At 37.5% G+C, this 27,791-nt stretch overlaps 1 protein-coding gene across 1 annotated transcript in view; it reads right to left on the minus strand.

The window, feature by feature from the left end:
* CUL1 (cullin 1) overlaps nt 1-18,502 on the minus strand; it is a 34,810-nt gene extending 16,308 nt beyond the window's left edge. The window contains exons 1-6 of the mRNA XM_010010736.1: nt 18,209-18,502; nt 7,741-7,915; nt 6,408-6,575; nt 5,293-5,343; nt 4,255-4,345; nt 3,381-3,544 (exon numbers count right to left, since the gene is read on the minus strand). Coding sequence (XP_010009038.1) covers nt 3,381-3,544; nt 4,255-4,345; nt 5,293-5,343; nt 6,408-6,575; nt 7,741-7,915; nt 18,209-18,348 — 789 coding nt within the window. The 5' untranslated portion in view covers nt 18,349-18,502. The remainder of the gene's footprint in view (nt 1-3,380; nt 3,545-4,254; nt 4,346-5,292; nt 5,344-6,407; nt 6,576-7,740; nt 7,916-18,208) is intronic.
* Between the last annotated feature and the right edge of the window lie 9,289 nt (nt 18,503-27,791).

The raw sequence follows: 27,791 nt of genomic DNA on the forward strand, positions 1-27,791 counted from the left end.
ACATTCTTACACCAAAAAGATTCCAAATAATCAAGAGTCATTTAAATTATACTAGCATTTAATTTGGCACCTAAAATGCTACAGAAGTGTATCTTCCTGGCAAACCAAAATTCTAAATGTCACTCAAGGAACAGTACTTATGCCAAAATGCAAACCTGAAGATGTTTATACGACAATTACCTCTATTTTGCTTGCAAAGGTGTTAAAGATTTGCTCTACAGGCCATCTGTAACTGCAGCACATTATCAGGGATGAAGTGCACATGCCCCCTTATTTACACTATTAAAGCCCCAAATTGTTTGAATTAATAACATCACTGAGAGAAGGAAATTAAGTTAATGCATTTTCCTGGTGATTTGGAATACCAGGTAAGCATGAAAGATCTTATTATGGACAACAACAACAACAGAACAATTTCACTGCAAGTACACTGCATCGTACACAGATGGCTTTAAATAATCTCTGTCACTGTCAGCTTCAGTCATTTCTGTAATAATTTTGCACTTAGCTCTTGTGATACGGACCTGGATTGTCCTCTCCTAGAGTTAAACTAGTACAGGCTTATATGGAAAAAAATAAGAAATAAGGAAGTCACCTGTTTGGGAAGGGCTGTAACCTCATGCTTCAGAGTATTTGCCATTTCTTACCAGTAAGGAATAATAATCAACTTCCTTAGTGACAGCAAAAACAGCAAGTCTGTCTGATGAACACTGGAAGCTACAATCAGACTAGCAGGACTACTTATGTTCAACCAGTTCTGTATTTCTGAGTGCAGGAAATGCTGCCATTGTAACACTGCTTCTTAGAGTATCCTCAGACCTTCACTTTTAATGTTAACTGTCAACTCACTTGGAGCTCCTTTATGGAAATAAGTATTCACTCTGACTTCAAATTTTCTTATGCTCTTTCACTGTGTTCTTGTAATTCCCTCTTCCTTTTAAAGTCATATTTCAGAAACAAGGGGAAAAATAATTAGTTCACACAACAGTATCTTTGCCTGTTTTAACCATAAAGATCAAAAGTTCAGTTTGAGACTTTATTTCAAGGGACAGTCTTAAGAAATACTGACCTTTATTCCCTACAGCACATCAGGCCGTGCCAGCTTTACTCATGAGTTCTGGCCTGAGAAGAAAAATTCATAATCCTTCTAAACTCAGTAAGTCTGCCTGTAGAACTACATACACACATCCTAATTCTAACTAAGATTTCATTGAGTTTTCCACAAGAAACAACCATAGTTCTACTGTATCATGGTAACACTGATGTTATGCTGGTGTGCACTAAGGTACTCCAACAGGTTTCCATTTTACTTTTGCAATGCTATTTATCCCCAATTAGAACTCAAAGCACAGTGCTTCAGTGAGAAAGTCAAGCAAGCGTACTAATAGCAGATTACTGTGTTCTCAGTTCATACTTCCAACAGATGACTTTTAAGACCTTCTTACTGCTAATATGCCGCCTGACTGCTGGACAACTTGCAGCTTTTCACATCAGTCTCATTTAAGGTGTTTCATAGCAGAAAGGAGCCCTAATTCTAGCAATATCTGAGCAATAATTCTGGGGAGTACTACTCTGTTCCAGGCATTTAAGTGGCATGCAAGATTACAATACCCAGAAAATCATTAAGTTTACAAAACTGCCTTGCCATGTTTAAGTGAAAAATGTGAGGAATTCCTTATGCGTAATGAAGTAGGATAAAACTGGAAGACAAACCTATCTGAATTTTAGATTAATAGTTCTGAAAACTTGCATGATCTCTCTCATGATCTCTGCAGCAAAGCATGCAGACTAGAGATCAGACAATTTGTTCCAATGAACTAGCTTTTCGCTTCAATTCGTACATTTCTCCTTTCCCTTAGGTCACATCCCTTAGTTTGTATCATTTTGCAGGCTCTGATGATATTTACTGTAGAGTCTAATACACATCTTTTTCAATATTATCAGTTAAATCCCAGGAAATGAGTAATGAAAGGAGTTTCTTGTTCAGTTTGATTTCAGTGTACGCAGATTATTTGTAAGGAGATGCCAAGACAGCCCAAACAGCTTGTTTACATCTCCAGTGTATTAATTTGAGCAGAGACTTAAGGCTATACAGTCTCTCACTGAAGATTTCCCCTGCCTTATGCTAGCTTTATATGTGCTTTCAGCTTCAACACCAGCTTCAAGCAAAGCAAGTTGCTCTTTTGTGGGTTTTTGAAGTCCTGAAGATTGTTTGGGGTACTAATAGGTTCTTTCTATTTGCCGCTAATCTCTAGTTCCTGAAATAGCAATGACCTTCAGACAGCTTTTTACTGTACTGTACCAAGGAAGCCTGGATGAGCCAGTCATTCGGGTTATGAATGACGAATTCCCTTACTCTGTTTTAGGATGAAAGCGAGACAGGAAATTGAAAGGGAAGTAGCAAAAATAATGAATTCAACAACGACAGAAAAACAAACATAGGTAGGTCTGGGAACTACTGGGCAGCTCTCCCAGTGCACTAAAAGCCAGACCTGTTTTACTGTTGTATTTCTAGGATTTCCCCCCACACACACTTTATTTTGGGGGTAAACCACTGACTTTAATGCCAAGACTCAGACACGATGTATTTTGTGGCAGAGTTACACAAAAGAAACACAAAGATAGCGCAGGGAGGGATGTGTATCTGGTTATTACATACTCAAAAAGATGGGTTTTAATTTATTTTATTTTTTCTTAGTTAAATGAAAAAAACTAAGCAGCAATTCATAGTCACGAAACATGCTGAGAAAAATACATAAAGCAGCACCTGTCCAAGATGGAAGATGACCCATCTATTTCACATTAAGTAAGACTGACCCAATAACCAGGCTAGAAATAGTCAATGTTTATCCAGCTTGCTCTTAATTGCCCTTTCTGAGATCCCCCAAATCAGTAAGAATTTAAATCTGTCCTCTGTTGAGCAGAAGTATTGTGTAGCGTTCGCTACACTAAAATATTCTGAGAGAATTAAAGCTAATTCATCATCTACTTCCTTGGCCAGCTTGCTCAGGAAGAGATTTCAATAACTGTCCCAACACACAGTTCCTTGTATAGGAACAGTAAACTTGTAGGTCTAAAGCAAAATGACTGGTTTGGTGTCTGAAGCCTACCAAAATGGAATTTATTTTAGCATTCTCTTCCATTTTGCCCATTAAGAATGTTTCAGGCTTTCATTGTATTTACTGAAATACACTTAAGGAGACAAACTCAGACCTAATAATCATAAAAGCAGATCATCAAAGGGGTAAAAGAGCTAACTGTTTTTGCAAAATAATCAGCAGTTTCAGAAATTGATAATAAAAGCCAAGAATTTCTCTTACTTTACCTCTAAATAAATATCTGTATCCAGAAATAATCACATAGCTTATAAAATAAATTACCTTCTTCATGTACTCTGTGACTGGGTTCTGTTGCAAGAATTCAGTACTTTCTCGTGTATAAAATCTCTCTGTGTCAGCAAGAAACTGAGATTCAAAGGATTCTTTATAGACTGTTAGTGTAGGTCCTTTTGCAAATGCATCATCTTCATTCAGCCCCAGCTCCACTAAAACACACACAAAAAAGAGTAAGTAATGACAAAATTGTCTAAAAGAATGAAGCAGTCTCTTGCAAATAACAGGTTCCCTCCTAACTTACATGAGGTATCAACTGGGACAGTACCAGCACCACTTTGTAAAACTTTTAAAAGTATGTATTTATTTGGCACTTAAAAAAATCAGTGGAACAAGACATTACTTCTGGAAACTGCACTTTCTGATGCATTACTAAATGGATGATAGGATCTGGAAAATTTCACTATCTTAAACGCTAGCCCAAATTCCCCTTCCATTTTTTCCTCTTAAGAGTTCCAGATTGTGTGCATACATGTTTTTCTTATCAATTAAACTAGTGTTTAATCTGCATGGCAAAGCTCTCCATTTCATGCAAATGGAAACAAACAATCCCGCTACGCTCTTTAAACTATTATGCTTCCCTGCTTCCAGATTTAATTCCTAAATAATTGATTTGTAAGCAACTAACGCTCTTGTCTATCAACTGCACTTTCCAGTTTTGCAAGTATGGTACAATCAGCTGTAATTGTGTCAAGGGTCTCTACAAGCATGAAGTTAAACCATAAATAACTACATTTATTTTACTAGTAAAAGCTTTACCAGACATCCAAGGGGGTGGGATGCTACTTCTGGGCTCTGATAGGGAACATGCACTTCGTTGTTTTTAAGAGAGTTAAGAAAACTGTAGAGAAATCTCATTTACCATAAGATTGTACAACTCCGCTGATCAGCCTCGTATTGATAGTTTCACCATTTCTTTCCTTTTCAATCAATTTCAACACAGCATTCGTTACCTTAGAAAACAGGGATTAAAAGTAAGTCAAGCAGAGAGAAAGCAGCTGGTAGGTAAAGCATAATATTTGATGAGGAGTGTATTCTTATATTCAAGTCAAGCCCCTTGAGAACTAAATTTAAAGTACACCTGAACAGACATCACAGAGCATGCTACACCTTTAAGTTCTACAACATAATTACAGTCCAATTAGTGGTGAGCTGTAAAAGGGTATGAAAATGCTTGGGGTTTTTGTTTCATTTTAATTTCAAAAAGCACCTTCTAAACCAACCTTCTCTTTGTTTTATATCTGAAATTCAGGAAAAATTTGCAGTAAGAGCTGAACAAACCACCATGAAACAAGCTATCTGTTTATGCTGGTAAATAAAGTGCTGCAACTACTGTTCTTCTAACCTGAAATCTAGCTAATATTTTCATAATGTAATACAGTCTTTCCATCATGAAGTACTGGTAAATAAGAGTAAAATCAACATACATGAATATACTATTTTGTTGTGATGGAATCTCTTGTTTTATATTGTACCGATTCAATATTCAAACTGAATGGTCCAGGCATCAATGTAAATTTGAAGATTCACAGTAACATTAAAGACCAAAATCCTAGGCCTGTCACTATCTGTTCTCACACAATCTTGACTCAAACCATAAGGCATGATCATCCGCCTGCCTGGCTTGGAAACAGCTGAAGTTGTTATGTTATTTAACATGAGCTTCAAGGGTCCTCTCAGCAAAGAGGTAACAGAACAGTCTTGGTATCAAGGTTCAACCACACACACAGAGAAACGCCTCAAATACTCATCTTTTTAACATCAAAGGAGAAGAGCAGAAGGCTCCCTTCTATTTTCTGAGACCACCCCTTTCCCTCTGCAATTTCTCCTTGGAACAGCTACTAACAATATATAGAATTAACCCTATAAAGTAACACCTCAGATATAAATACATACACACCTGCTTATTTAATGGCCTGAATAAGCAGTCCCTCCAGGTCACCAAGGCAAGCTAGAAGGAAAGGAAGGGAGATGAAAGATGAAATATGGAAGTATTTATACACATACACACACACATGCAGGATAACTCCTTAAGGAAAGCTGATATATTACGCTAAATAACTGGAACTGCTTTTAATTATTATTATGTTTTGGCACACACATTTCTCATGCATCAAGACAATAAAATTACCACTTGCTCTATTACAAACTCTATCTAAGATATCTCCTTTTCTGACAGTGACCCACTGCCAACTTCAAAAACTAACAAACCCTGCAAGTCACTCTGGCAACATACAGCCTTTTTTATTGGCGATTGTCAGGCTGACAGAGTCCCTTAGCATTAGGCTAGTGAAGTTAAGAGGGAGGGAAGCAAGAATACCAACTGTTTTTCTACCATACGCAAAGTTATTTTAGTGAAGCAGTAAAATAACACATCACTTCTCTAATGCTCCACCAGCAAGGACAATAATTATGCTTCATTTAAAAAATACCCAAGTACTTCTAGTGATCTAAGATACAGAACTTCTGCTGTGTTCTTCCCCTGGTTATATTACTTTACATAACAAAAAAATTATCAAGATCACATATCAATCTTTCAGAACTGTACCAAAATAACTTATATTACAAACCAAATGTTGACTGTATCTTAGCAGCTTGGATGCTATAAAATTAGTAGAGACGTATTGAAGTCAACAGGGGGAAAAAAAAATGCAATTTACTTTTCCATTCTATATTTGAAACGCTTGACTGAATTCTAAGTGGAATGACAAGGCCACTCTGATGCACACAGACAACAGTATAAGCAGCAAATATACAGAAACAGACATCCCTTGACAGTCTAATACTGGTAGTCCCAATATGTACAAGGCAGATTGAACATCTCACAGCTTTAGACCTGTGGAATTTTTACAGATATACTGGGGTGGGAGTATAGGCAGGGGGGGAGTTTTCTACTTTTCCCACTTCTTCAAAACTTCTGTGAACTTCCTACAAGTTTCATGAAGCAATCTGAAGGCCAATAACTCAAACATGACAGATGGAATGGATAAATCACTTACTTCAAAAGCTACTTACTGAATAAATTTCATATATTCCTTTACGACCTTCATCGCACTCACGACGAACCCAATGTCGATTGAGGTAGGCACATATCCCATTCAAGACTTTGCTTGAAAACCTGTAATCTTCCCACTGTTGAGTGTAGAATTTCAGCACACTTTCATCCATCAGGTCTTCACCGTCCTGAAATAATAAGTTTGTGAGTACTGTTGGGTAATTTTAAGGTACAACCAAGATATCTAAGAGTGTACAGCTTGACTGTGTAATAAATCTACACCATGTAATACATTTATAGGAAACATACTGCTAATACATTCACTTCTACACTAATGAAACAAGGCCAGCATGAGATTTAGAAATTAAAATACTGGTAAAACCACCACATAGCATAGACAAAGCTTCAGAAAGAGGGTACCACATGAGAAACAGCCAGCCACATCAGTAAGTGAGCTAGGTAAAACATGCCAGTACAATGGCAATGCATTCAACATGACAACCTCCCTAAAATACATTGCCTGCTCCCACTGCTGCTACCTGGGGAGCTGGAAGAAGCAAGTGCGGATGGGGTCTTCTCTGGGACCCTGTCAGGTAGAAAACAGAACCCCATACTCATGGAAATGGGTATAGCATCTTGTTTGTTCTTGTTACAGAAATAAGAAGGTAAGGTTGTAACACATGGAAGTTCAAGTACATTTCCAAACTAGAGCACTACAGCCTGAATGGACAAGGGAATAAAAGCAAGAGTGCATTCTGGATAGGACTTCTGACACCTTTATGCAGTTTCATAAGTTAATTACACAGTAGACTTGATAGGACACCAAGAATTCTTTTATCATTGCTCAAAACTAAAACTCCCAAAGTTTAAAGCATGGTTCCTTTCCAAAAATAACTAGGAACCATTCCCTTACACAGCAACCCAACATCCAGCTCATTAGTAGTTTATTTATTAAATCAAATTAATAGCTACCATCAGGCATTTTCAACATTACAACCAACTATTTGTTCAGCATTACTAATATGATGGTTAACTGGTTACGAGTCTAGCTATTCTTGCTCAAGATACAGGACAGCTTAAGATGGCATATAACATTACTTCTATAAAACACAGAAACACTGTTTTGGCTGAAGAGGAAAAGCAGCTCACAGGTACTATGACAGACAGCAACTGATCTATGCCCAAGTAAAGCCTCCAAAATATTCCAATGCCTAATGGAGACAAAAGCAGATTTCAAAGTCATTCCATTTACTTCCAGTGGCTGCATACACCTCTAGCTTTGTTCATACAAGCTTCGTTCAATCAGCCCAGATTACTACTACAAATGCAGATTGATCTCATGTCCCATCTTACCTTAAGGAGATTTGTCAAGTAGTTCTTCAGAAACTCTTTTAGCCGTTTGTACAATTCCAAGCCAACAAACTGGGCACCTCCAGGTGTCTGGCCCTTTTTCGATTTAGAAGGAGGTACTCCAGCTCCCCGTGCTTGATTAGACTGGTGTACACTAGTACAGTAGTTATAAACATGACTGACAGGAAAGTTAAGGAATAGGTATGTGCCAGCAAGGGACATTAAAAATAGAAATAAAGCCAATGTTCATTTCAATAAGCTATTCTTATATGACTGTAAATGACAAACATAATACATTACAAGACTCAGCAGTCCACATAAAATCAAACCAAGGCTAAGAAAATTAAGTCATTTTCAGCAGAATTATCTGCAGCGGGTATGTGTCAGCCTGAGTGCCCTGCAAATACTGACACCAACATTAAATTTACCTAACGCTTGCTTAACAAGACCAAAACAAAACAGTGGAATTTCCCGATAAGATTATTTTCAAGGTTTAAATGGAATTTATTTGATTTATTCTATTGGCCTTCTACATATACATATGCTTTCATTTGAACAGGAAGACATTTCAACACTAGCCTCAAGCAACATTCAGTAGCTGAAAACACAAAGGATAGTATTTTTGTGTTCTTTCACACACAGTCCTTGACAAAATATTTGGCCATTTAACACCAGCAGACAGGGGACAAACCTAGAAAGCAGTGAGACACACACTCAAATAAATGCACACCACAAGATGAGATTCACTGAAACTCAGTTTTAGGCTACAAGTATAAACCCAACATTTACATATGAGCCAGTAATGATTATTGCCCTCATACTAACATGGCCTACAAGACTTGCTGTATCTGCTAATGTAACAGTTCAAGAAAACATTGCTTTCTGATCCAAAACATTCAGAGTTCTTCCAAAGTAGTAAGTGGAAGTCACATTGCTTGAAACATCTCAAATACGAAAGCATCCTAAAAGAAACTGCAAACCACAAACAAGGAAAATAAACTAGCTTGGTAGCACTCAAATTCAACTGACAAGGACTCATATCTGACAATAAAAGTCACCTTCATGACTCTTCTGGCAAATAATTAGTCAACAGGAACAAAGCTACTGAGCACTAACCCTTCTACTGACAGTCTGAGGACAGGCTTTTGAGTCACATCCCTTGTTGCATTAAGCAATCCAGAAGAACTAATTTGGTTTTAACTTGTGTTTTAAATTATGTGCCAAGCTTTAACCACTAGACAGGCTTCCTCCATGGCATGTCATGGATTAAGTAATTAATTCTTTGCTGAGATTTGCTTTTTATCGGTCCCTTCAGAAAGACCAGCACAATATATGGAAGGCATCAGCACAATTAATACCAAGGGACTTCCAACTCCCAAATATATGTTGCGTTACCGTCATTATGCATGAACTTTGCCCAACATTAACCCTTTTTGAAAACATACAGCACACATTTCTTACTTGTTAGTTCATCCAGGTGCCAAATAATTAGATTTCCCATTGTATCAACCAGTAGCAAAACCCCTTCATTTGTGCTTAGCAACTGAACCTTTATCAACCTTTCTTATCTCTACCAGTCACTTATTTCCTGGATATTAACGATTTCTTCCAGCTCCTAGTCATTTGTTTGCTCAACTTTCCTGGCACTGTTGCTAATTTTACCATCTACACTTTGGTTTCAGAATTCTTGATAGGTAATTCTTGCTAGTTTTGCAATTACTCCATGACGAAAATATTCTCTCTGTTCTTCCCTGTGAATAATCACAACAGCCTTCAGAAAAATAAAAGACCAAGATTAGAAGACATAAGCCTTTTTCTAACCCCATACATTTTACTATGAAAACCAGTATTCCTTGTGAAGTAAACATTCGAGAGAGACTGAGACCTTCTGTCCATGCCTGACAGTAATTAACACAGAGCTGGAGTAAAAATATGCCAGTAATGCCCATCTTCACCTGCTATTCTGGCTTAAGTCTTGCTAGTCAAAGTGTCTATAAGACAGTACATCTGAAACGCTCCAGTTAGTCATTCTAGGCAAGTCAAACTGAAGCTTGCCTGTGCAGAAGACAGTTTGCAAGTGTATATAACTGACATATTATACATAAAAGAATGCTCTCTCACACTTTGTTTACAATCTGTGTCCCCATCTGCTAAAGCCAAGCACTGACAGAAAGAGTGACATACTCAAAGCAAAATCAGACTTGCACTGCTTACAACAAAGTGCATGTCAGTCCATCTAAGAATCACAAGAGGAATGCTGTGAAAAGAATTCCTGGTTGCAAGAATTCTTGAAGGCAAACTAATCCCCTCAACTGCTTCATATGCTGGAAGCCACACACATATCCAAACAGCTATTAGGAAATATTTCTGTGGGCATTTGCACAATTCTTCATAGCAATTCATATACTACAAGAAGCAGAGAAGTTAATTCATCAACAGGATAGTTTGCAACACAGTGAAGCCGTGCTGCTCCCAAACTCCAGATCTGGCCCAGAAAACAGGCAAACCATCTACAGGGAAACAGATCAAGATCAATCTCCACTAACTTCCACCTTCCTTAAAGCATAGAAGAAATGATATTTACTTATATAAATTAAAGTTTGAGGCTGAAGACTGCAAGGAAGTTTATAAATTGATTCAGCATGGTGCTGTTTGAGATAAATCTTTTTTCAAGACTTTATTCTCTGAAACTCTTCAAAATGGGATAAAAGACCCAGCCAAAGAGATATTCATTTTACCACCTTTGTCTTCAATATAATTCACACTACCTTTAGCAACCTTCATTCAGTTTCTAAAGCTGGGCAGTGTGAAGGAAAAGGAAAATAATTATAAAGATGGCATGCTGCCATGCAACAGTGAATTTATGGCCTTGTAGGAGATAGTTTCCACTGAAGGAAATGTTCCTGACACACAACCCACCTGGAGGGCTTACTTGCCACCTGCTTTTCCAGTGGCATGGGAGTTCATGCAGGTAACCAGTGATTTGGACTGGGGAAGTGCCTGCTGCTACAACTAACTGTTGTCCCTGTTCCTAGATCCTGTGCTGATCAGATCAGAACTTCTATGTCCACACATGGGAAGTGAAGCAGGCTCTTTGATAGTAGCGCCTATACTTTCTGAGCAAGGATGCCATCAAAACACAAACTTGAGCACCTGTAATCCACCCTCTGTCCCAGTAGAGCACCAAAATACTCACACAGTATTTTTTCCTCCAGAAGCAACTGCAAACAGAAATGATGTGAGACACGGGTCAGTTTTTTAATTCAACACACTACAGGGAAACACTCAGATTTTACACCAATAGGTGCAAATTACTCAGTTCCACGCGAGACCCTAAACTTAGCGGTTTTTATAAAGAAAACAGTTCTGCAGAGGTAATAACTGATTCCCCTTTCAGCAGCACAAGGCCCCCACAGTTCTTCCATCTTACTACGAAAAATCAACATAACTGGAGTAAATCTGCTTGGAGAACAGATATGTAAAATTAAAAGGAATGGAAAGGGAAGCAGAATTAATACAACACACCACAAAACTATAGGGCAGAGAGAAACAACAATGCAGCTTTTACAAAGGAGGAAGGCAACAACAACAAAAGCTGAACTAAGCAGAATCTCTCTCTCGTTACTTCTAGTCTTTTATTAATAAAGATAACTTTGGAGCGTAGATTTCCTGTTTCTCAGATCTTAAGCAGTAATTAAGTCTATGCCGAGTGCTCTGTCACCTCAAGAGCTGGCCTACAGGAACAAGTGGAGGATAATTCCACTTTTGTCAAAAATTTGTATTTTCCTAGATCACACCAAAAACATGCAAGAACAACCCAGAATGTTACTGAAAATACTGATAGGGAAATTGCTAGGAAATATTATGGAAGTTTCGTATTCTTGTAAAACCACTTCTAATACAAACAATACGACTTACAATAAAGCAGCTAAGAGAAATGGACGTGCCTATGTGACTTTAACATTTCATAGGCCAAACACATGAAGGAATTCTGTGCAAGTTTTTGATATTACAAGGTTGCTGAAAAGCAATCACTTTCAGAACAGGTGCTTTAAACCTTTACTTCAGCTTGGCAAGGAGCACCGGTAAAACAAAAACCGCAGAAACCTTCATTCTTTTCAGAGAGGTATATGCAGGAGCCTGTTTAAGTCTGTCCTAACATCCAGTAAGAAAGAGTTTACTCATACAAAGCAGTTCAAAGAAAACAAACAAAGAAATTAAGACCCTGTTCCCAACCCCACACATTCTCCCTTTGTATTTCAATACACTTCATCCCAAGATAAATTACACATCTATGTCTTCAGATTAAGTACAACTGCACTGTTAAACCATCCCCATTTTAGTCACTGAGGCAGAGACTGAAGGAACTATTACAGCATCGACCACACAGCTGCTATGAAAATCCAGACATAAATGAGCTCAGATAGTTTCTACAAGTCTGGGATCAGAGAAACTTCCAGCAAAAGCCATTAGAAGACTGACAGATAACTTCTTGTTTCCCTCTTCATGCCATAAACTCAAGAGAATCAGAGAGAATCACCCAGTTACAAGGAAAACACAAATTTCCAAAGCCAAATACAAAGTGTACAGTCTTTATGTCAGGAAGTGTAAGAACTATGATACCTGAGGTTGCTTTTAAGTTTCTTTGCATTGACAAGAGGTTGGTTTTGTACAGAATATTCTCGATTACTATAAAAAGCAAGTAGAACAGCAAGTGATCACTGCGGAAGAGAACATAAAAAAAAGGAACCAAGCGCACTAATACAAACATATTTTGCACTTAGCTCACACCAAACCAGCAATTTTTATAAATATACACAAACCCATACAATTATACCTACCTTTCCACACAAGGGAAAGTGTATTATGTACCCCTCAAACATGTAGACAAATACATTTACTTCTACCTTCATGTTCCACACAAGCACTAACTGCCACATGAGAATCACTCTGAAATATCATATTGAATATAAGTAGGATTAATACTAGCAGACAGCAGAGGTTGCCTTGATGTATCCAGAGTGACCTTAAACAATCTGACATTAAAGTGAAAGGCTGGCTTAGGAATCTCAAGAGAAAGCAGAAGAGTTTCTGAGGTTTAAAAAGTACATGCGCTGAGACCCCAGTATCTTTTCCTGTGCAGAAAAAACATAATAATCTGTTCATGGGAAAAAAACCAAACACATAAGATCCTATGCTGCCTGGTAACAACAGCTTCATGTGATCAGAAAAAGGGTCCCCACAGTTTTAATATACATCTGCTGTTCTAAAATCCTACTGAATCAAAGGAATTCCAGTGAAAGCCACTAGGACAAGGACTGCAATAGAAGCAACCACAAAAGACCTTGGCAAATGGATGCCGAGAGAAGGGCTTCATGATTTTGCTTGGGCAACATGTGCTGCTGGTGCTGAATCTTTTCACAAGTAAGAACAACGTTAAATGTGTTTATACATTCTATTTAATGAACAGACAGATTATCCCATCTGGTATTTTTAAAATGCAAGCATACTACACTATTATTTAATGTTTAACACAATCTTTTCCTTTACCATTTGCTAATATCTCTGGGGGAAAAAAGTAAAAAAAGATTCCCAGCTTATAAAACAGGTTACAGTAGCCTTTTGTGATGTACAATCACTTACATTTGGTCTGATGGATAATCAGTAACTATCATGTTGTTAAAGTAAGTTAACAAAACCGAATCACAGCAAGCAAAATCAGAAACAAGGAAAAAGATTTTTTGTGACTAATGAGATGTGACAGAACAACCTAACTTTTACCTAACCTTACTTGAAAATACTTAGAGCAATTACTTTTGAAAATAATGACTGCAACCAATAATGAAACAATAATAAGAAACATATTTGTAAAATCCAATTTACAGCTGGAAGACTTGATCAGATTTTAGGTCATAGTAAATTCAGCCGTTTTAACTACAAAGAGCTAACAATCATGCCAAGCACAGCTACTCAAATGTGTGATGTCAACTGTTGATTTCAACAGTATGATTTTTATGTACACAACATTAGAAAGACTTCAAAAGCCAATTTGGACATTGCATGTATAGTTTTCGTAAAATAACTGCACCTTCTACAGTACTGTACAATCAGTGAAAAGATTTTAAGGTATCTTGATGTAGATAAAGCCTTTTTTCTTATAAATTAATGGAACTTAGAATGTTTAAACAGTTCTGGTTTTTCCAATTGAATTTTCTTTAAATATTAAAACTGGACAATAAGGTTCTCCTGTTCCATATAAGCATAAATTAACTACAGTGTCTGAAAGAAAACCCTTAAAAGTGCTTCTCGGATTATGTTTTGTAAATCAAGACAGTGAAAGCAGGAGGTTATGCCAAAAAAAGTCATTTTTATATTTCAAATAAAAAGTACATACATATGAACTATAAGCCCATCACGAAGCTTTCCTGAAAATTGATAAGTTGATGTGTGCAAGAAGGAAGAAAATAAGAATTTCAGAAAAGTTATTCAGTTTTTTGTGTAAGCCACTATGAAAAATTATGCTAGTTTAATACAGTTCAGGAAAGCTTTCTGATAGTCTAGTACCTGGTCTGAGAATCTCCTTAAGATACTTAAAACAAGACAAGTATCAAAATCCTTTCATTCTCTCCACTGCAGTGTTTAAATCCAAACATACATAAATTCCAATTCAGCCTCTCCTACCATGAGACCTGAGGAAAATAAATTGCAGACTCACCATATGATTAGCTTGAAAAAAGGGCATTATGTTGTGCCAAAGAAACCCAGAAAACTACCACAAGATGTACGAGTATTTTATCATTGCCAAATGGAATTTAAGAAGAGATAGCCATAAAGACAACTCAATAATAGCAAGTAAGATGAGGAAGAATAATGCTAGTAAACAACGTGAGAGTTCTTCAACCAACAACCAAAACCAGAAGCTCACCACTTGCTCACCACACTAAAGCACAGTTCTCTCTCAGACAAACTGGCAGTTTCTTCCAAATACACTAAATGCCAATCAGAGATGCAGTGATACTACAGTTTCATTACACCTTGACTAACTGCAACAAATGGGGTTCCCTTTGTGCTGTTGCAGAACTGTGGCTTGAATTTTTTCCCTTTGCATAAAGCAGAGATATTTACTTCTGCATGAACCACCTTCTCAGGTACAGTGTACCAGAACTTGCTGTTGTCCTCCGAAGTTCCACAAGTGACTCATGAGCAACTTCATCACTGCTCTAACACTGACTTACATAACCTAGTCCTGTGACCAACAGCCTCCAAACTAAACATCATTAAAAGAAAAACTGGCTTAAAAAGCCCTTTTCTCATATACGTAATGTTTTAAGGTCTGCCATTCCTGGAAATCTAGGTAATCTTATTGATTAGTTCTCTTTTCCGCATGAAGTCACTGCTTTCATGTAATTCTATGATAGCCTGCAATACAGCCAGTCACAAAGTGGTAGTTACTACTAACTCTTCAGTATTACTTCAGTTACTACTAACTCTTCAGCTACTAGGTTCTTCAGTACTAGAAATTACTTAATATCTAGGTAAGTGACAGAAAAGCATCCAGATTTCGTTTTCAAGAATCTTCACACATGAGAAAAAAACAAACCAACCCAGAACAACAAACCACACAACACCCTGCACCCCCAGTCTCAGCTTCCACATCAGGCACCATTCTAAAGGAATTCCATATCTACACGGAAGTTGTAAACTCCTAACAGGAAACACAAAGAACATACCTCAGAAAGTAATTAAAGTACATTAGTACATTGATCTTCATAATCATGTAAGGAGTGGTAAACAAAAATATCACAACTTCCATAAAGGACAGCTCTTCTGGTTAGGTGCTTTGGCATAGGTGGCAGGGCAAAAGGAATCACAAAAGTATATGCTGTACTAAAAAATATTTGGTGATCATATGATCTGACAAAAAACCCCCACACCCTGTAATCAGAAGCACAAATGAATCTCAATTAGAAAAAGCAGGGATGAGGATCTTGACAACCAGCATTCAGAAACAAGATTTCTGGAGTCATCTCTTCAGTATTCTCAGATCTAGAAAATCCCTGGAATACTCAACCTCTTCCCACTGTTCTGAAGGAAAAAAACAAACTTTAAGTATAAGCTCTGGCCAGTACTCAGAAACTGAATCTAGTGTCTCACAAAAAGAGACTCCCTGAACAAAGAAAATGAGTGGAGACAGGACGGAGGTCCAAACCATTTGAATTGCATAACTCTTCTAACTCTTTCTCAGATTCACTTGAATGAGGCACAACAAAAACTTCTACATCTCCAATCAATTTTGACTGAAAATTCTTCACCAGATTCAGGACTAAAGGCAGGCTTGCTTGTATGCATCGTTCTCCTCCTCTTACAGAGGGATGAAATAGAATCCACTTCAGAAGCAACACTGTCCACTGCTCAAGATTTCCAAACTCTTGGCATATCCAAGCATCCTTGTTAAGTAGGACTCCTCTTCATACCACTTACAGCTGTAGCTGAAACTCATCTGCGGCTGCTCTGCTTTGCGAACATAGCTGTTCGATAGGCAGAGCTTCACAAGATAGAAGTCTATCAATCTGCTAGACTTGATGCAGACATAGACTGAGCAAACTTGTTACAGACAGTGCATCTGAAAGGGGAGCAGTCTTTTAAGCACTACTTCTGAACATGTGCGCTTGGTATAAGATGCAAAGTGCATTATCTCCATAGTAGACTAAAAATGCTTAGCCTAACAAGTGTCAAATATTCTGAGTTATCAGACTATTAAACTAACCCACAAATGAAAGTCAACCACCAAATTTATCTACTGAATTAATTCACTTATGAAAGTAAGAAAAACCATCCTTGGTTTTAGACCCAACAACTCCTTGAAGGAGCAACACAAAGGAAATGAGTAATTAACAGAAAACATATCCCTTTTACAGCTTCATTCCAAGAATATTTGACAACATCAGAAGGAGGAAAAAACCCCAATCCAAGTGTTTTAATATTAGCTTTGTAATAAGTACTTAGTCTTCAGCCGCCCTGCTTGACAGACCTCAAACAGGAGTATATTAAAGGCACTCAGAAGGAAAATAAAACCTCTCTCAGAGCTTTTACCTCATGTCAGATTTCTATCAGATACTGAACTTCTGCAGACTTGTTTCATTCAGTCAAGAACAATGCTGAACTTAGTGCTGCAAGAAATCAGTCATTTTAAGTCATAAGAAACCAAATGTTATTTCATCTTCCCATCACTATTAAAGAAGTATCCCAGAAACACTCAGCAGACTGCTTAGGGTTTCTCCCACCCCACCCCAAAGAGTGGATTCTGCAGGCACAGATGAGATTACAAACTTTGCTATCTCCTTAGTAAGTCCAGAGAACTATGGAATTAATTGCTTTATAGCCTTCAAGTTCCTCTTTTATAAAACCTTTGTCCTTTCAAAAAAATTCAGACTAGAATTTGATATATAATTCCAAATCAGTGCCAACAACAGCATTAGACATTATGTATCAGAACAATAACCTTTATTTAAAAAAATCTAAAAATTGATAAAGAAAAGAATAGCAGAACTGAAGACAGGAAATGTACTTAGTCATCATTTCTTCTATCCTATGTCTACACACTTTGTTGTACTACCATCTTCTCAAGCAGTGTTTATTCTACAGACCAATAGAAGGTTAAAAGGGTGAACATATAACAGATGCAAACCAGAAATAGTTCCTCACCAAATCCATTTACATGCCGCTTTAAAAGTGAAACAAAAAAGGACTTCTCACTTTCCAAAGTCCTGAAGTCAAACACTGAAGCTGTAATATAGCAAGAGGTGCATCTCTCCTTCAAAATCGTTATGCACTACCTGACAGAAACAAGTTCCTGCAATCAACAGATAGTACTTCAGCACACACATAAAAGGATGAACACAATCCCCTTTTAGCATGTTATAACAACTCCTAGAATGGGGAGATGCTGGAAAAGTTCAGTGCCTTTCTGATGCAAGCTAGAAATTCAAGAGAAATCCACTGGGTGCATTTTCCCTCCAGCTGGAAATTTATAAAACCAACTCAAGAGTAAAGTAGTAGCCTAAGGTTGACAAGAGAAAAATTTTCCAGGTAACTACATGTTATTATCAATACGACCTGCAGCAGAATGCCAGAGACTAACATAATAAGGAAAGTAATTTCTGGTTTATTTTGGTGTATTGTGGACTCAAAATTAGACCTATTAATAAAATCATTTTAAACATCATCTCTGTTGAAGATAATAGTAATCAAACCTGAAATTCAGAGGTAGCCATAATTATGAAGACAGTTTTCCAGACAACAGAATGTTCCTGCTTATTTGCCAGTAAGATTAAATAGAAAAGTCTAATCTTCAAAATAAAAACATATTCTTCTAAGCCATTAAGTCAAATAGGTATGAGTTTAGAAAAGTAAAAAGCTATCTCTAATCTACTAACAGTGAAAGTAGTAATTGGCTTAGGCATTAGGATACGTGTAGAGTTCCATGTATCTGGATTTTGCCATACTTTGTCTGGTGTAAACCTGTTGAATTCCAGCTCTTAGGTCATCCCATATCTGGTCAAGACCAATCTGTTTAAGTCCATGCGGGTTCTGACTCCTATTCGATGACATTTTGTATTTCCTGTAAAGTCTTCCAGTGCAGCTGCCTGAGATTTGGTTATTCCTCCATCAGAATCACAAGTCAAGTAACATTCTAAACTCAGTTGCAGTAACTCAGATATTCTTTACATACAAAGAGTGATGTTTTCCAGGACAATAATCTGCAAAAGGAAAAGAAAACATACACGTTATATCATATGACAGACCAAATTCATTCACACTAGAGAAAGAGATTATAAAAATAATTGTTTCATTTAAATGTTTTCATTTACACAGATGAGAAAACCATGATGAGATCTGAAATACCAGAACCAGGCAATGTAATTTTGCAACTCAGCAATCCACTACAAAATGTGACTGTTAGTGCAAAGATCAGACTAAAGCCTGGAGGTACTTAGGTCAGTGTTGCTGAAAGCAAAATCCTAAGGCTAATAAGAAAATATAACAGTAAAAACCTTTCCAAGCAGCAGACACTATCCTACCAAGAAGCGTTTCCTCCCTATACAGTAGGGAAACTCCAGTATTGCCAAACAACTCACTGTTCAACAAGCATCCTGCTGGATATCCAAGATTAAGATGACACTAAAATAACTATTTTTCTTCAGTTATCAATAACTCTTCCAGACTTGAGATGCGATTACAGACAACCAGAAACTTCCAGGTATTTTAGGAGCAGGAATTTTTCCTATCTGGTAAACACATGATTACATCAATTTCTTTTCTAAGTTCCTTTAATGCCATCTTACCAGCAAGAAAATATGCAGCCAATACTGGTGGGAAGAAAGAACAACCAAGGGAGTGCACAAAATTAAGATTGAGTGAATTGTGAATGAAAGAATAAGAAACTAAGAAAATGCACTATTCCCGTAAGTGCTTAAGGACTCAGTATGGGAGGTAGATGGTTATCAATTCATCAGCCTCATGAAATGACTGCACAGAAAAACAGTCACCTGGCAAGGACTACTGAGAACATCAAGCAGAGAAGATCCATTTTTACATAAGTCCTTAAAAATATTTCACAATTTTAATATGTCTTATACACCACAGCACCAAAATCAAGAAGGTACCCAAAAAATGACAAAGGAGGTAACCCACAAGTAAGAGAGTTGTAGTAAGTCAGGATCAACTTAGTCTCACAGCAGCCTTTCACTAAAGGGAGCTTATGAAAAAGATGGAGAAAGACTTTTTTCCAGGGACTGTAGTTACAGGACATGGGGCAATGGTTGAAACTGAAAGTGGGCAGATTTAGACTGGATATAAGACGACCTATTTTACAATAAGGGTGGTGAGACACTGGACCGGGTTGCCCACAGAAATTGTGGCTGCCCTATCCCTAGAAGTGTTCAGGATTGATGAGGCTTTGAGCAACCTGGTCTAGCGGAAGGGAGGCAAGGAGGTTGGACCAGATTATATTACAGGTCCTTTCTAGCCAAACCATTCTGTGGCCTAGTGCCCCTTCACCGAAATACTCAAAATACAGTGAAACATGACATTTTGCCATGCTTGTATAGACAAGAATACAGCTGCTGGCCAAGGCTCATATGAACCCTTCCTTGATTTCAAGGACAGTATAGGCCAAGACCTGACAAATCCCATTGTTTGTTGTTGACCTTTGAGCAGTGGAAAATAAACATATCCCTTCAGGATCTACAGTATGCCATAGGTGCCTTGCCACAGCCACTTTAAAGCTATTGCATGTTCCATTCCAGGTTTCTCACTGTTTTAAAGATCAGGTATTCTGTTATACCTTCTCTATCCAATTTATTATAAGACTTCTCTTCAGCCTTTTCTCTTTGACCCTAAAAAGACCTGTTAAGATCAGATCAAGACATTTCTTCAGGTTTTTTAGTCAATGACTGTCTTACTGCAGTAACACAGAAGTTACCATTTCTGATAGTCCTTTACTCTCCATCACTCACAAGCATTTAAATCTAAAGCTCTAAGTAGGAAAACACTGAGAAGTATTTTTATGCCGATCTAAGCAACAAGTACCATCTCATTTCAATCAGGCATAAACTGCTTCTGTAGCTATTTTTTCTTTTTATATAATCAACTATTACTTATAAGGCTAGGCGGAAAAACCACAAATGCAGTCATATATCTTATTAATATATATCAGGATCCAATATATGTCTTACAAAACATACACTTAAAATTCAACCTTGCCATTCTGTTTCAGTACTTACAGCAAATTGGCTATTAAACAAGATACATGGGAATAACGCATGATCATGCTGAAGTTTAACACAAATCAGACCTTGTTTATATTTAACTTCTTTAATTCCTGGACATCAAACCTGCTACAGTACTAATAATGATGGACTTTCATAACTGAGCAACAAAAGCCAGAAAGAACAAAGGTTCACAAGCAGCCATTCACCTCTTACTAAGGGAAACAGCCTGTGCACGTTACACCCATGATCTCGGACTATGATCCCAATTCAGCACTGCAATACAAAGCAAGAAAATTAATTTGATGTCTACAGTCCAGGAGGAGAAACTTTTTCGTTGCATGAATCGGGTACTGTTTGAATCCTCCACAGAAGCAAGAGAAGACACAAACCAAAGAAGTTATGGATGCCCCATCCCTGGCAGTGTTCAAGGCTAGGTTAGACAGGCTTTGAGCAACCTGATCTAGTGGAAGGTGTTCCTGCCCATTACTCTCCTACTAATCTGCAAAAATCAAGCAGCCTAGAGCTAGAGTACATTTTACTAAAAATTCCATGGTGTAATATAAAATACTTCAGTGCTGTATAAAAATTCACAACAAAAAGCCAACCCCTTGCTAGCTAGCCAGCAGGGAGCATAACCATTACAACAGTTCACAAGTAGGCCAAGGTCCCTCCCCAGGTAGTCCCCAGGGCTCTTACTCACACACCTCTCCAGGTGCTGGTACGAAGCAGCCACCTTTCCATTGCAAGCCCATGGTCACCAGCTGCCCAGCAGATGTGGAGTTTCCCCCTCTATGACAATGGAAATATTTAACTTTCTTCTCTAATTAAGCATCTCCTAGTTTTTATGTACCCTGGCACATCTACAAATACTACCTTTCCCCAGCATCTTCTAAACTCAAGGTGTTCCTCATTCACACTGTACTCATTTTTCCTCCCCTCACCCTAAATTAACCCTCTGTATTTAAGTCAGGATGTAGCTATCAAAAACAACTCTCTGGGAAAGAACTTAATTTTGATTTTTATTTTCTCATGCAGTCCATTACATACAAACATTCTTTAAGCAATAAATTCCACTCCATTTAACAACATTACCTCGCTATCACTTAGCTGGCTTCCAATTTGAATTTCACAACTACATACATGAATACAGAATGACAGCATCATGTCACTAACTTCCTAGACTCAAATAATTTACTTCTTCCAGTTAGTTACTAGTTAACACAGTTGGGAAATGAAGCAATAGTTGAATAATGCTATAAACTACTATTTTTTTTTTTTTTTTTGCAGTTTCAGTCATGTTCAGGAAGAAAAACATAGTTAATTATTAATATATTACCTTAACAGAAGCAAAGTTTCACTACATAAGAATACTTTAACTACAAAAGCATATTTATGAAAGCAAGTATTTACATTTAGTGGTTAAACTAAGTGATGGTGTTAGATGTGTAGACAGAGGAGGTCAAAACTGGTCCACAGTAGTTACACCGCATCCCTTTACCCAACATCCCAATTACTACATTTATAGAGAGGGAGAAGAGAGAGTTTAGAAGTCTACCATTTCTTCATGCCTGGGCTGCGTTCAACTGCCAAGAGCAAGGCGCTCTCCCAAGAACCGTGAATTCCTACAGGTAAATTAAAACCTTAAAACCTCCACATTATTAAGTCATAACCTTTACATCAGTGAGAAGTCTCACCTTCCAAAGTGCTGTTGGCAGGACTATGCACACGTTGGTCTTGAACTGACCATCACTGTGCTTTCTGGCCCAAACAGATCAAGCTGCAGGGAACATAACATGAAACACCTCATATGCAAGGAAACACATCGCATCAGAAAACAGTGAGTTTGTTTTCACTGATCATCTAATAATAAACAGTATTTCTTTTAGATACCCCATCTGAGAAAAAACTATGTGTATGCTGAATGAGGCCTATTAAGAAAATGTGAAAGTTAACCCTACTTTCATCTAAAAAACATAATAAAAGCCACCAGACTACAGCATCTAAATCCATTTGCTGGAGTGACTACCATTTTTATGTCCTTATACAATATTCATCTTCACAGCTCCAAGACCTATGCATTACCTGTTCTTCTACAACAACCACTTATTTCTAAATTACAGTTTCCAAGATAACTTACTTCAATAGTTACAGATGGAATTTGAAGTTGTCAGCTTCTTGCCCCAGTAAGAACTTCAGAGGTCCAGAGCAAGGTCTTCAGCTAACCCAAGAGCCTTGATAGCATTTTTCTGAAGACACAGTAGAGAAGAACAGGGCCTAGACTTAGCAATTTCTAAGTATTCTATCCTTTGTCTCATTTCAACCATGAGGAGAACATTATTGTCACACCTAATAGCATGAGCTAAGGTGAGCAGATTTAATCACACTAAAAACAAACACATTAGGGAAGAGAAGCAAGCTTCACTAATAAACTAAAGTGGAATGAATGTCATTAAAAATAAGTTCAAAGACCTTTAGCGTTACAAGGTTTCCGAAGTATACAAGTCTGTATTAAAGTCAGAATTTCACCTCTGTACACTGCTTCGAATCGATGTTCTAAAACTGAATGCAAGTTTCCCAGTAACAAAAGCACAGTACAAGTTAATTTGGACACTGGCTGCAGTTTGACATCTTTTGTAAAAATTGGTGCAGTGACCATGTTCACCTAAAAGGCCACTACAAGCAAAATATCAGCCTTCTGGGCTGACAAGGATAAAGCACAATAAAATTTGATCTTTGGCTTCAAAAGACAAGAAGAAGGAGTAAGTTTAATACAGCCATGCACTTAAAAATGTGAGATGAAATTCCTCTTGCCAAACTCTTTCCTTCCCATTTTTCCAGCTTGACTCCTCTGACTTACTCTATCCTGCTCTCCTGCTGCTGTATTTCAGCAAGTCTGATCCAGAAATTCAATGGAAGCTCTTGCATTCAGTAACCAGCAACACTCAATAAGGTTCCCAAACAGTTTTACTCCAAGTTTCTGCTACCTCCACAGCGAGCCAAGGTTATTTACCCAAGATATGCAATACTCATCGAACCAATGCCATACAACACTAGCACACAAGTATTTTCAACTAAAACAGAAGTCCATTAAACGTTACCTTTGTTCTAATGCAAATTGCTTGCTTGTTCTTACACTATTTTAAATCAACTTAAGACACTGGATGCCATTTTATACTCTAGCTTGCATATATTTCAAAATTGCTATAGTTGAAGTAACCTCAAAGTATTACCATACCAAAATACTTGGCAAGTTTTTGCCTTGCATTAAGTATCCAAAGGCACATCTATTGTTTTCAATGTTAGGCTTGATATAAAACATACCAAAAATAAACCAAATCCCTCTGGTAACCAAAGAAGTCAATTTATCATTCATATACCCTCTCTTACCAAACACAAACAGTTTCACAGATAGGACACTGCAAATGATCCATCCTACAAACCAGGCTTGAGATTCATCTTGAACATGCAAACACACACCTTCTGAAAAGGCGTGTAAATGCAAAGTACAAAGCTGAGAATAAATCTGCCTCCTGTAAGATACAATCTACATGACTAATCAGATATAAGCACTGGGGCAGGGTGGGGAGACATTTAAAAATGTCCTTCACTTTTTACTACTTTGCCTCAAGTTAAAAAACGTCTCTTGAATCCTAAAGAATGCAACCTCCATTAGGTAGAGTGGAAAAAGACAAGAGAAGTAATTCTATTTGTCCCTATAATCACTTGCACTCACAATTTATGGTGTCAAAGACACTTTTTATACCCGTGTATCTGCATTGTGTTTACTTGACTTCAGCTGAAGTTACCATTATGAGCTCAAAACTGTAATGTAACATAGCTTAGTTGAGCCATCATCCTGCATGCAGTATTTTATAGCACTGACACTTCTGTCCAGAAGTATTTTAGGTCATTAAATATACAGACTATATAGGCAGACAGTTTATGCATGTAAAGTGACCCAATCCCTAAAGCAAGACTAGGAGCAAGTGTAATGTCCTTAGCACTTTACATGCTACGAATGTGTAATTACTAAACATATGGAGAATCTGCCTATAGCAAAATGAAACCACACCTACTGCAAAAATTGGTTATTCCTGATATCATACCAGTACAGGAAGAGAAATATTAGAATCTTTTCTCCCTTGTCAATATCAAAGATATTTAAGAGACAAATTATGCAAATTATAGTGTTCAGTTCCTCTGTATTATTACAGAATACTGAGTTACATGTAGTGTGAAAAGCTTTAGTTCATCTTATTTTAACAGTTAATTTCATTATGAGAAGGCACATGTATACACACATACACTCCTCCTTTCTAAAAGTTGTCTTTAGGTGGTAAAAGCATCCTGCACAGCATTTAAAAAGCAGCTTAGAGTAGAAGCAAGCATGCTTAATTTGCCAGTAGTTCAATATCCAGTTGTGTAGATTTCACATAAAGTTTGAGGAGTTGCTACTTTACCTCCCTGACAATGCCTTCATTCCAGGCTTCAGTGTTCTTCCCACACCCCCTCCTCTATGTGCTACAGCTCTGATCAATCATATCTAAAGTGCTATAAGAAATACACCCCTACATTACTTCATGTGCCAATGACACAATTGCCACCTGAAAAATAAAACAAAAGCTTGGATGTGTTCTTCATAGCTAGAAAGACACCTAAATTTACCTTTATTTTCAAATTTAAGCAGAATATATGGCAGTAACTTGGAAATGCTGTTCTTACACCTTTCTTATTTAAATTATGCATGATCTTGTTCACTAAAAGCCTTTTTAACTGACATGGTTTTAATTTTGGATGCCTGATTACAAGGATTTTTCCAAAACATAAATGACTATTTCTCAGAAGAGCACCAAGCAAATTTGGATGTGCTGCTTTTCCACTTCTCTTTGCCTATTCTTTATTAGTTCTTTAACATTCTTCCTTTACTTTATGACTTCAGCTTTCCTCTTGTCTTCCTTGAGTAAACGGTTCCTGCAACTTTTGATAGAGATCTTACTACAGTAACGCAACAGCTAACACAGCCCAAAAAACCCCACCATATACACACTGCCTAAAAAAAAAAGGCTGGGTCTAGACTAGACAAGGTTTGCTGATGCATCTGTACAAGCAAACTCTCCCTTCTGCACTTGTAGCTGAAGTAAACTTTGGTCAAGATTAACATTCCCGACAACAAGAAAAGTTTCATGGTATTCTTACTGCATTAACATCACCTTTGTAAATAATGCCAGGGACTACATCCTTCACACTACTATATACAGGTAAAACTTCAGGTTTTGTTTAGCCACCTTGGAGAGAGTTCATTTTTTGCTGTTCAAGTAACCCTTACATCAAAGCTTGTAGACTTACTCTTAAGCAGAAACATCCTTTCTAACCTGAGGTTTCAGGTTTTCCTGTGCTACAAAGAGGATGCAGATACTCCAGCATTTTTTAACTGACCCTGACAGCTTCTTAAAACGCTGATTACGCTCAGTTCTTACACCTTGGAAAAAGGAAGGTTGCAGACTAGGAAAAGAGTAAGACTCTGCAGAAAATTCGAGATATGAGCATATTGAAGATGAGGATGAAAGGTTTACACAAGACAAAATACCTTGAGTATTCCCACTACCTGAGAATAATAAATCATATATAAATACCATATATGGATAAAACCTGCATTAAAAAAATACACATAAGCCTTGAAGGACAACGCACATGAAGATACGTTTCTTGAATCAGACAGGAAAACGCAGAAAAGGAAAACGAAGGAGGACAAGTTAGGAGGACAAGTTATGAAAACATAGTTCTAGACACCCAACATTACCAAGCAAAAGACAGAATAATACACCTCATCTTCTGAGGAAATAAGAAGAGAAAAAGAAAAAAAGACAAGGCAGCAGTGGCAAGTCATATCAAATGCAGTTTAGCAAGAACAAATACAGAAAACTCTGGAAACTCCGAAATATCTTGGGCCAGTTTAGAGACCATATTGATCCTGCAAGGACAATTCTTACATGGAACTGCTTTCCTAAATCTATTAATAGCTATTAAAACTTTAACTAAGTCCAACTTAATAAGCTAAACCACCTGGATCCTACTGATCTCCACCAAGAAAATCTTGCTATGGTCTTACAGTCCACTTCAGACACAGCATGATCTCTGCCAGAACCTGCAGGGCAAGCCTCTGAACCCTGACACAAATGCCCCTCCATTATACCACCACTTAGTGAACCACAACATACAGTTTCATACTGACCTGTTAGACACAAACATGTATTCACACCTGTAACAATGTTTCCATCCATCTGTAATAATGTTTCCAAAGTTTTCCCATGCTCTTTGAAAGGTGACCTAACTTTAAAAAAGTACTAACATTAACAAGCGTGAAACAACTCTGGCTGGAATCTCTTCCCAGCAGCTTGCTAATTTTACAGCATCTTCCATCTTGTTACTTTTGCAAGAGCTCAGCTGATCAAGGCAATGCAGTTTGCCACTTCAACTTATAAATAAAGATTACAGTCACACCGCTTCGTCTTGCAAACAGTCTGACATTTTCAGATGTTCAAATATACCACAAGAGCATGGCTTAAGCACTGAAGAGCTTCCTCCTATATTCACCTTCATGCTCATGTTTCGTTCAGAAGTGATGAGGACTGCAACTATCATATAGTAAAACAGTCTACAAATCAAGGACTGCTGCAGTTACTCACATTCATTTCACAGAATGGATTGGGTTGGAAGGGACCTTAAAGCTCATCTCATTCCAACCCCCTGCCATGATCAGGGACAACTTCTAGTACACCAGGTTGCTCAAAGCCCCATCCAACCTGGCCTCGAACACTTGCAGGGATGATAGCTTTTTTGTTGTCTTCTTTTTAATAAATAAGGTCTACATTAAGTGCACAGATGTATCTGCTAACGATCTAGATTCCTACTGTGGTATAAATGCTGCAAACACTGTTAGCAGGGAACAGTACAGCTCTTATATGTTTCATAACATTGACAAAGCACACTTACTTCCACAAGCAAGAAAAAGAACTTTCTCATTAAAGTCCTGAAAGGGATTCATACATGATTTCTCCGATTCGAATTAACAGCCCTAACTCATAGCAAAGATTTTATACCTCACAAAAAGTAAGTTCCACATAAATTCAGTATAATGTTCAGCAAAATTTTAATCTGTTTTGACCTCCAATGACTGCAACTGTGCCTGGTACACAAGTGAAACAGCTTAACTTAATTCTGTAAAGTTCAAATTGACACACATGCCTAAGAGCCACATTTAAATCCTGCTTCATGTTGATT

The sequence above is a fragment of the Nestor notabilis genome, unplaced genomic scaffold (genome assembly GCF_000696875.1).
Source record: "Nestor notabilis isolate BGI_N333 unplaced genomic scaffold, ASM69687v1 scaffold8233, whole genome shotgun sequence".
NCBI classification, from domain to species: domain Eukaryota; kingdom Metazoa; phylum Chordata; class Aves; order Psittaciformes; family Psittacidae; genus Nestor; species Nestor notabilis.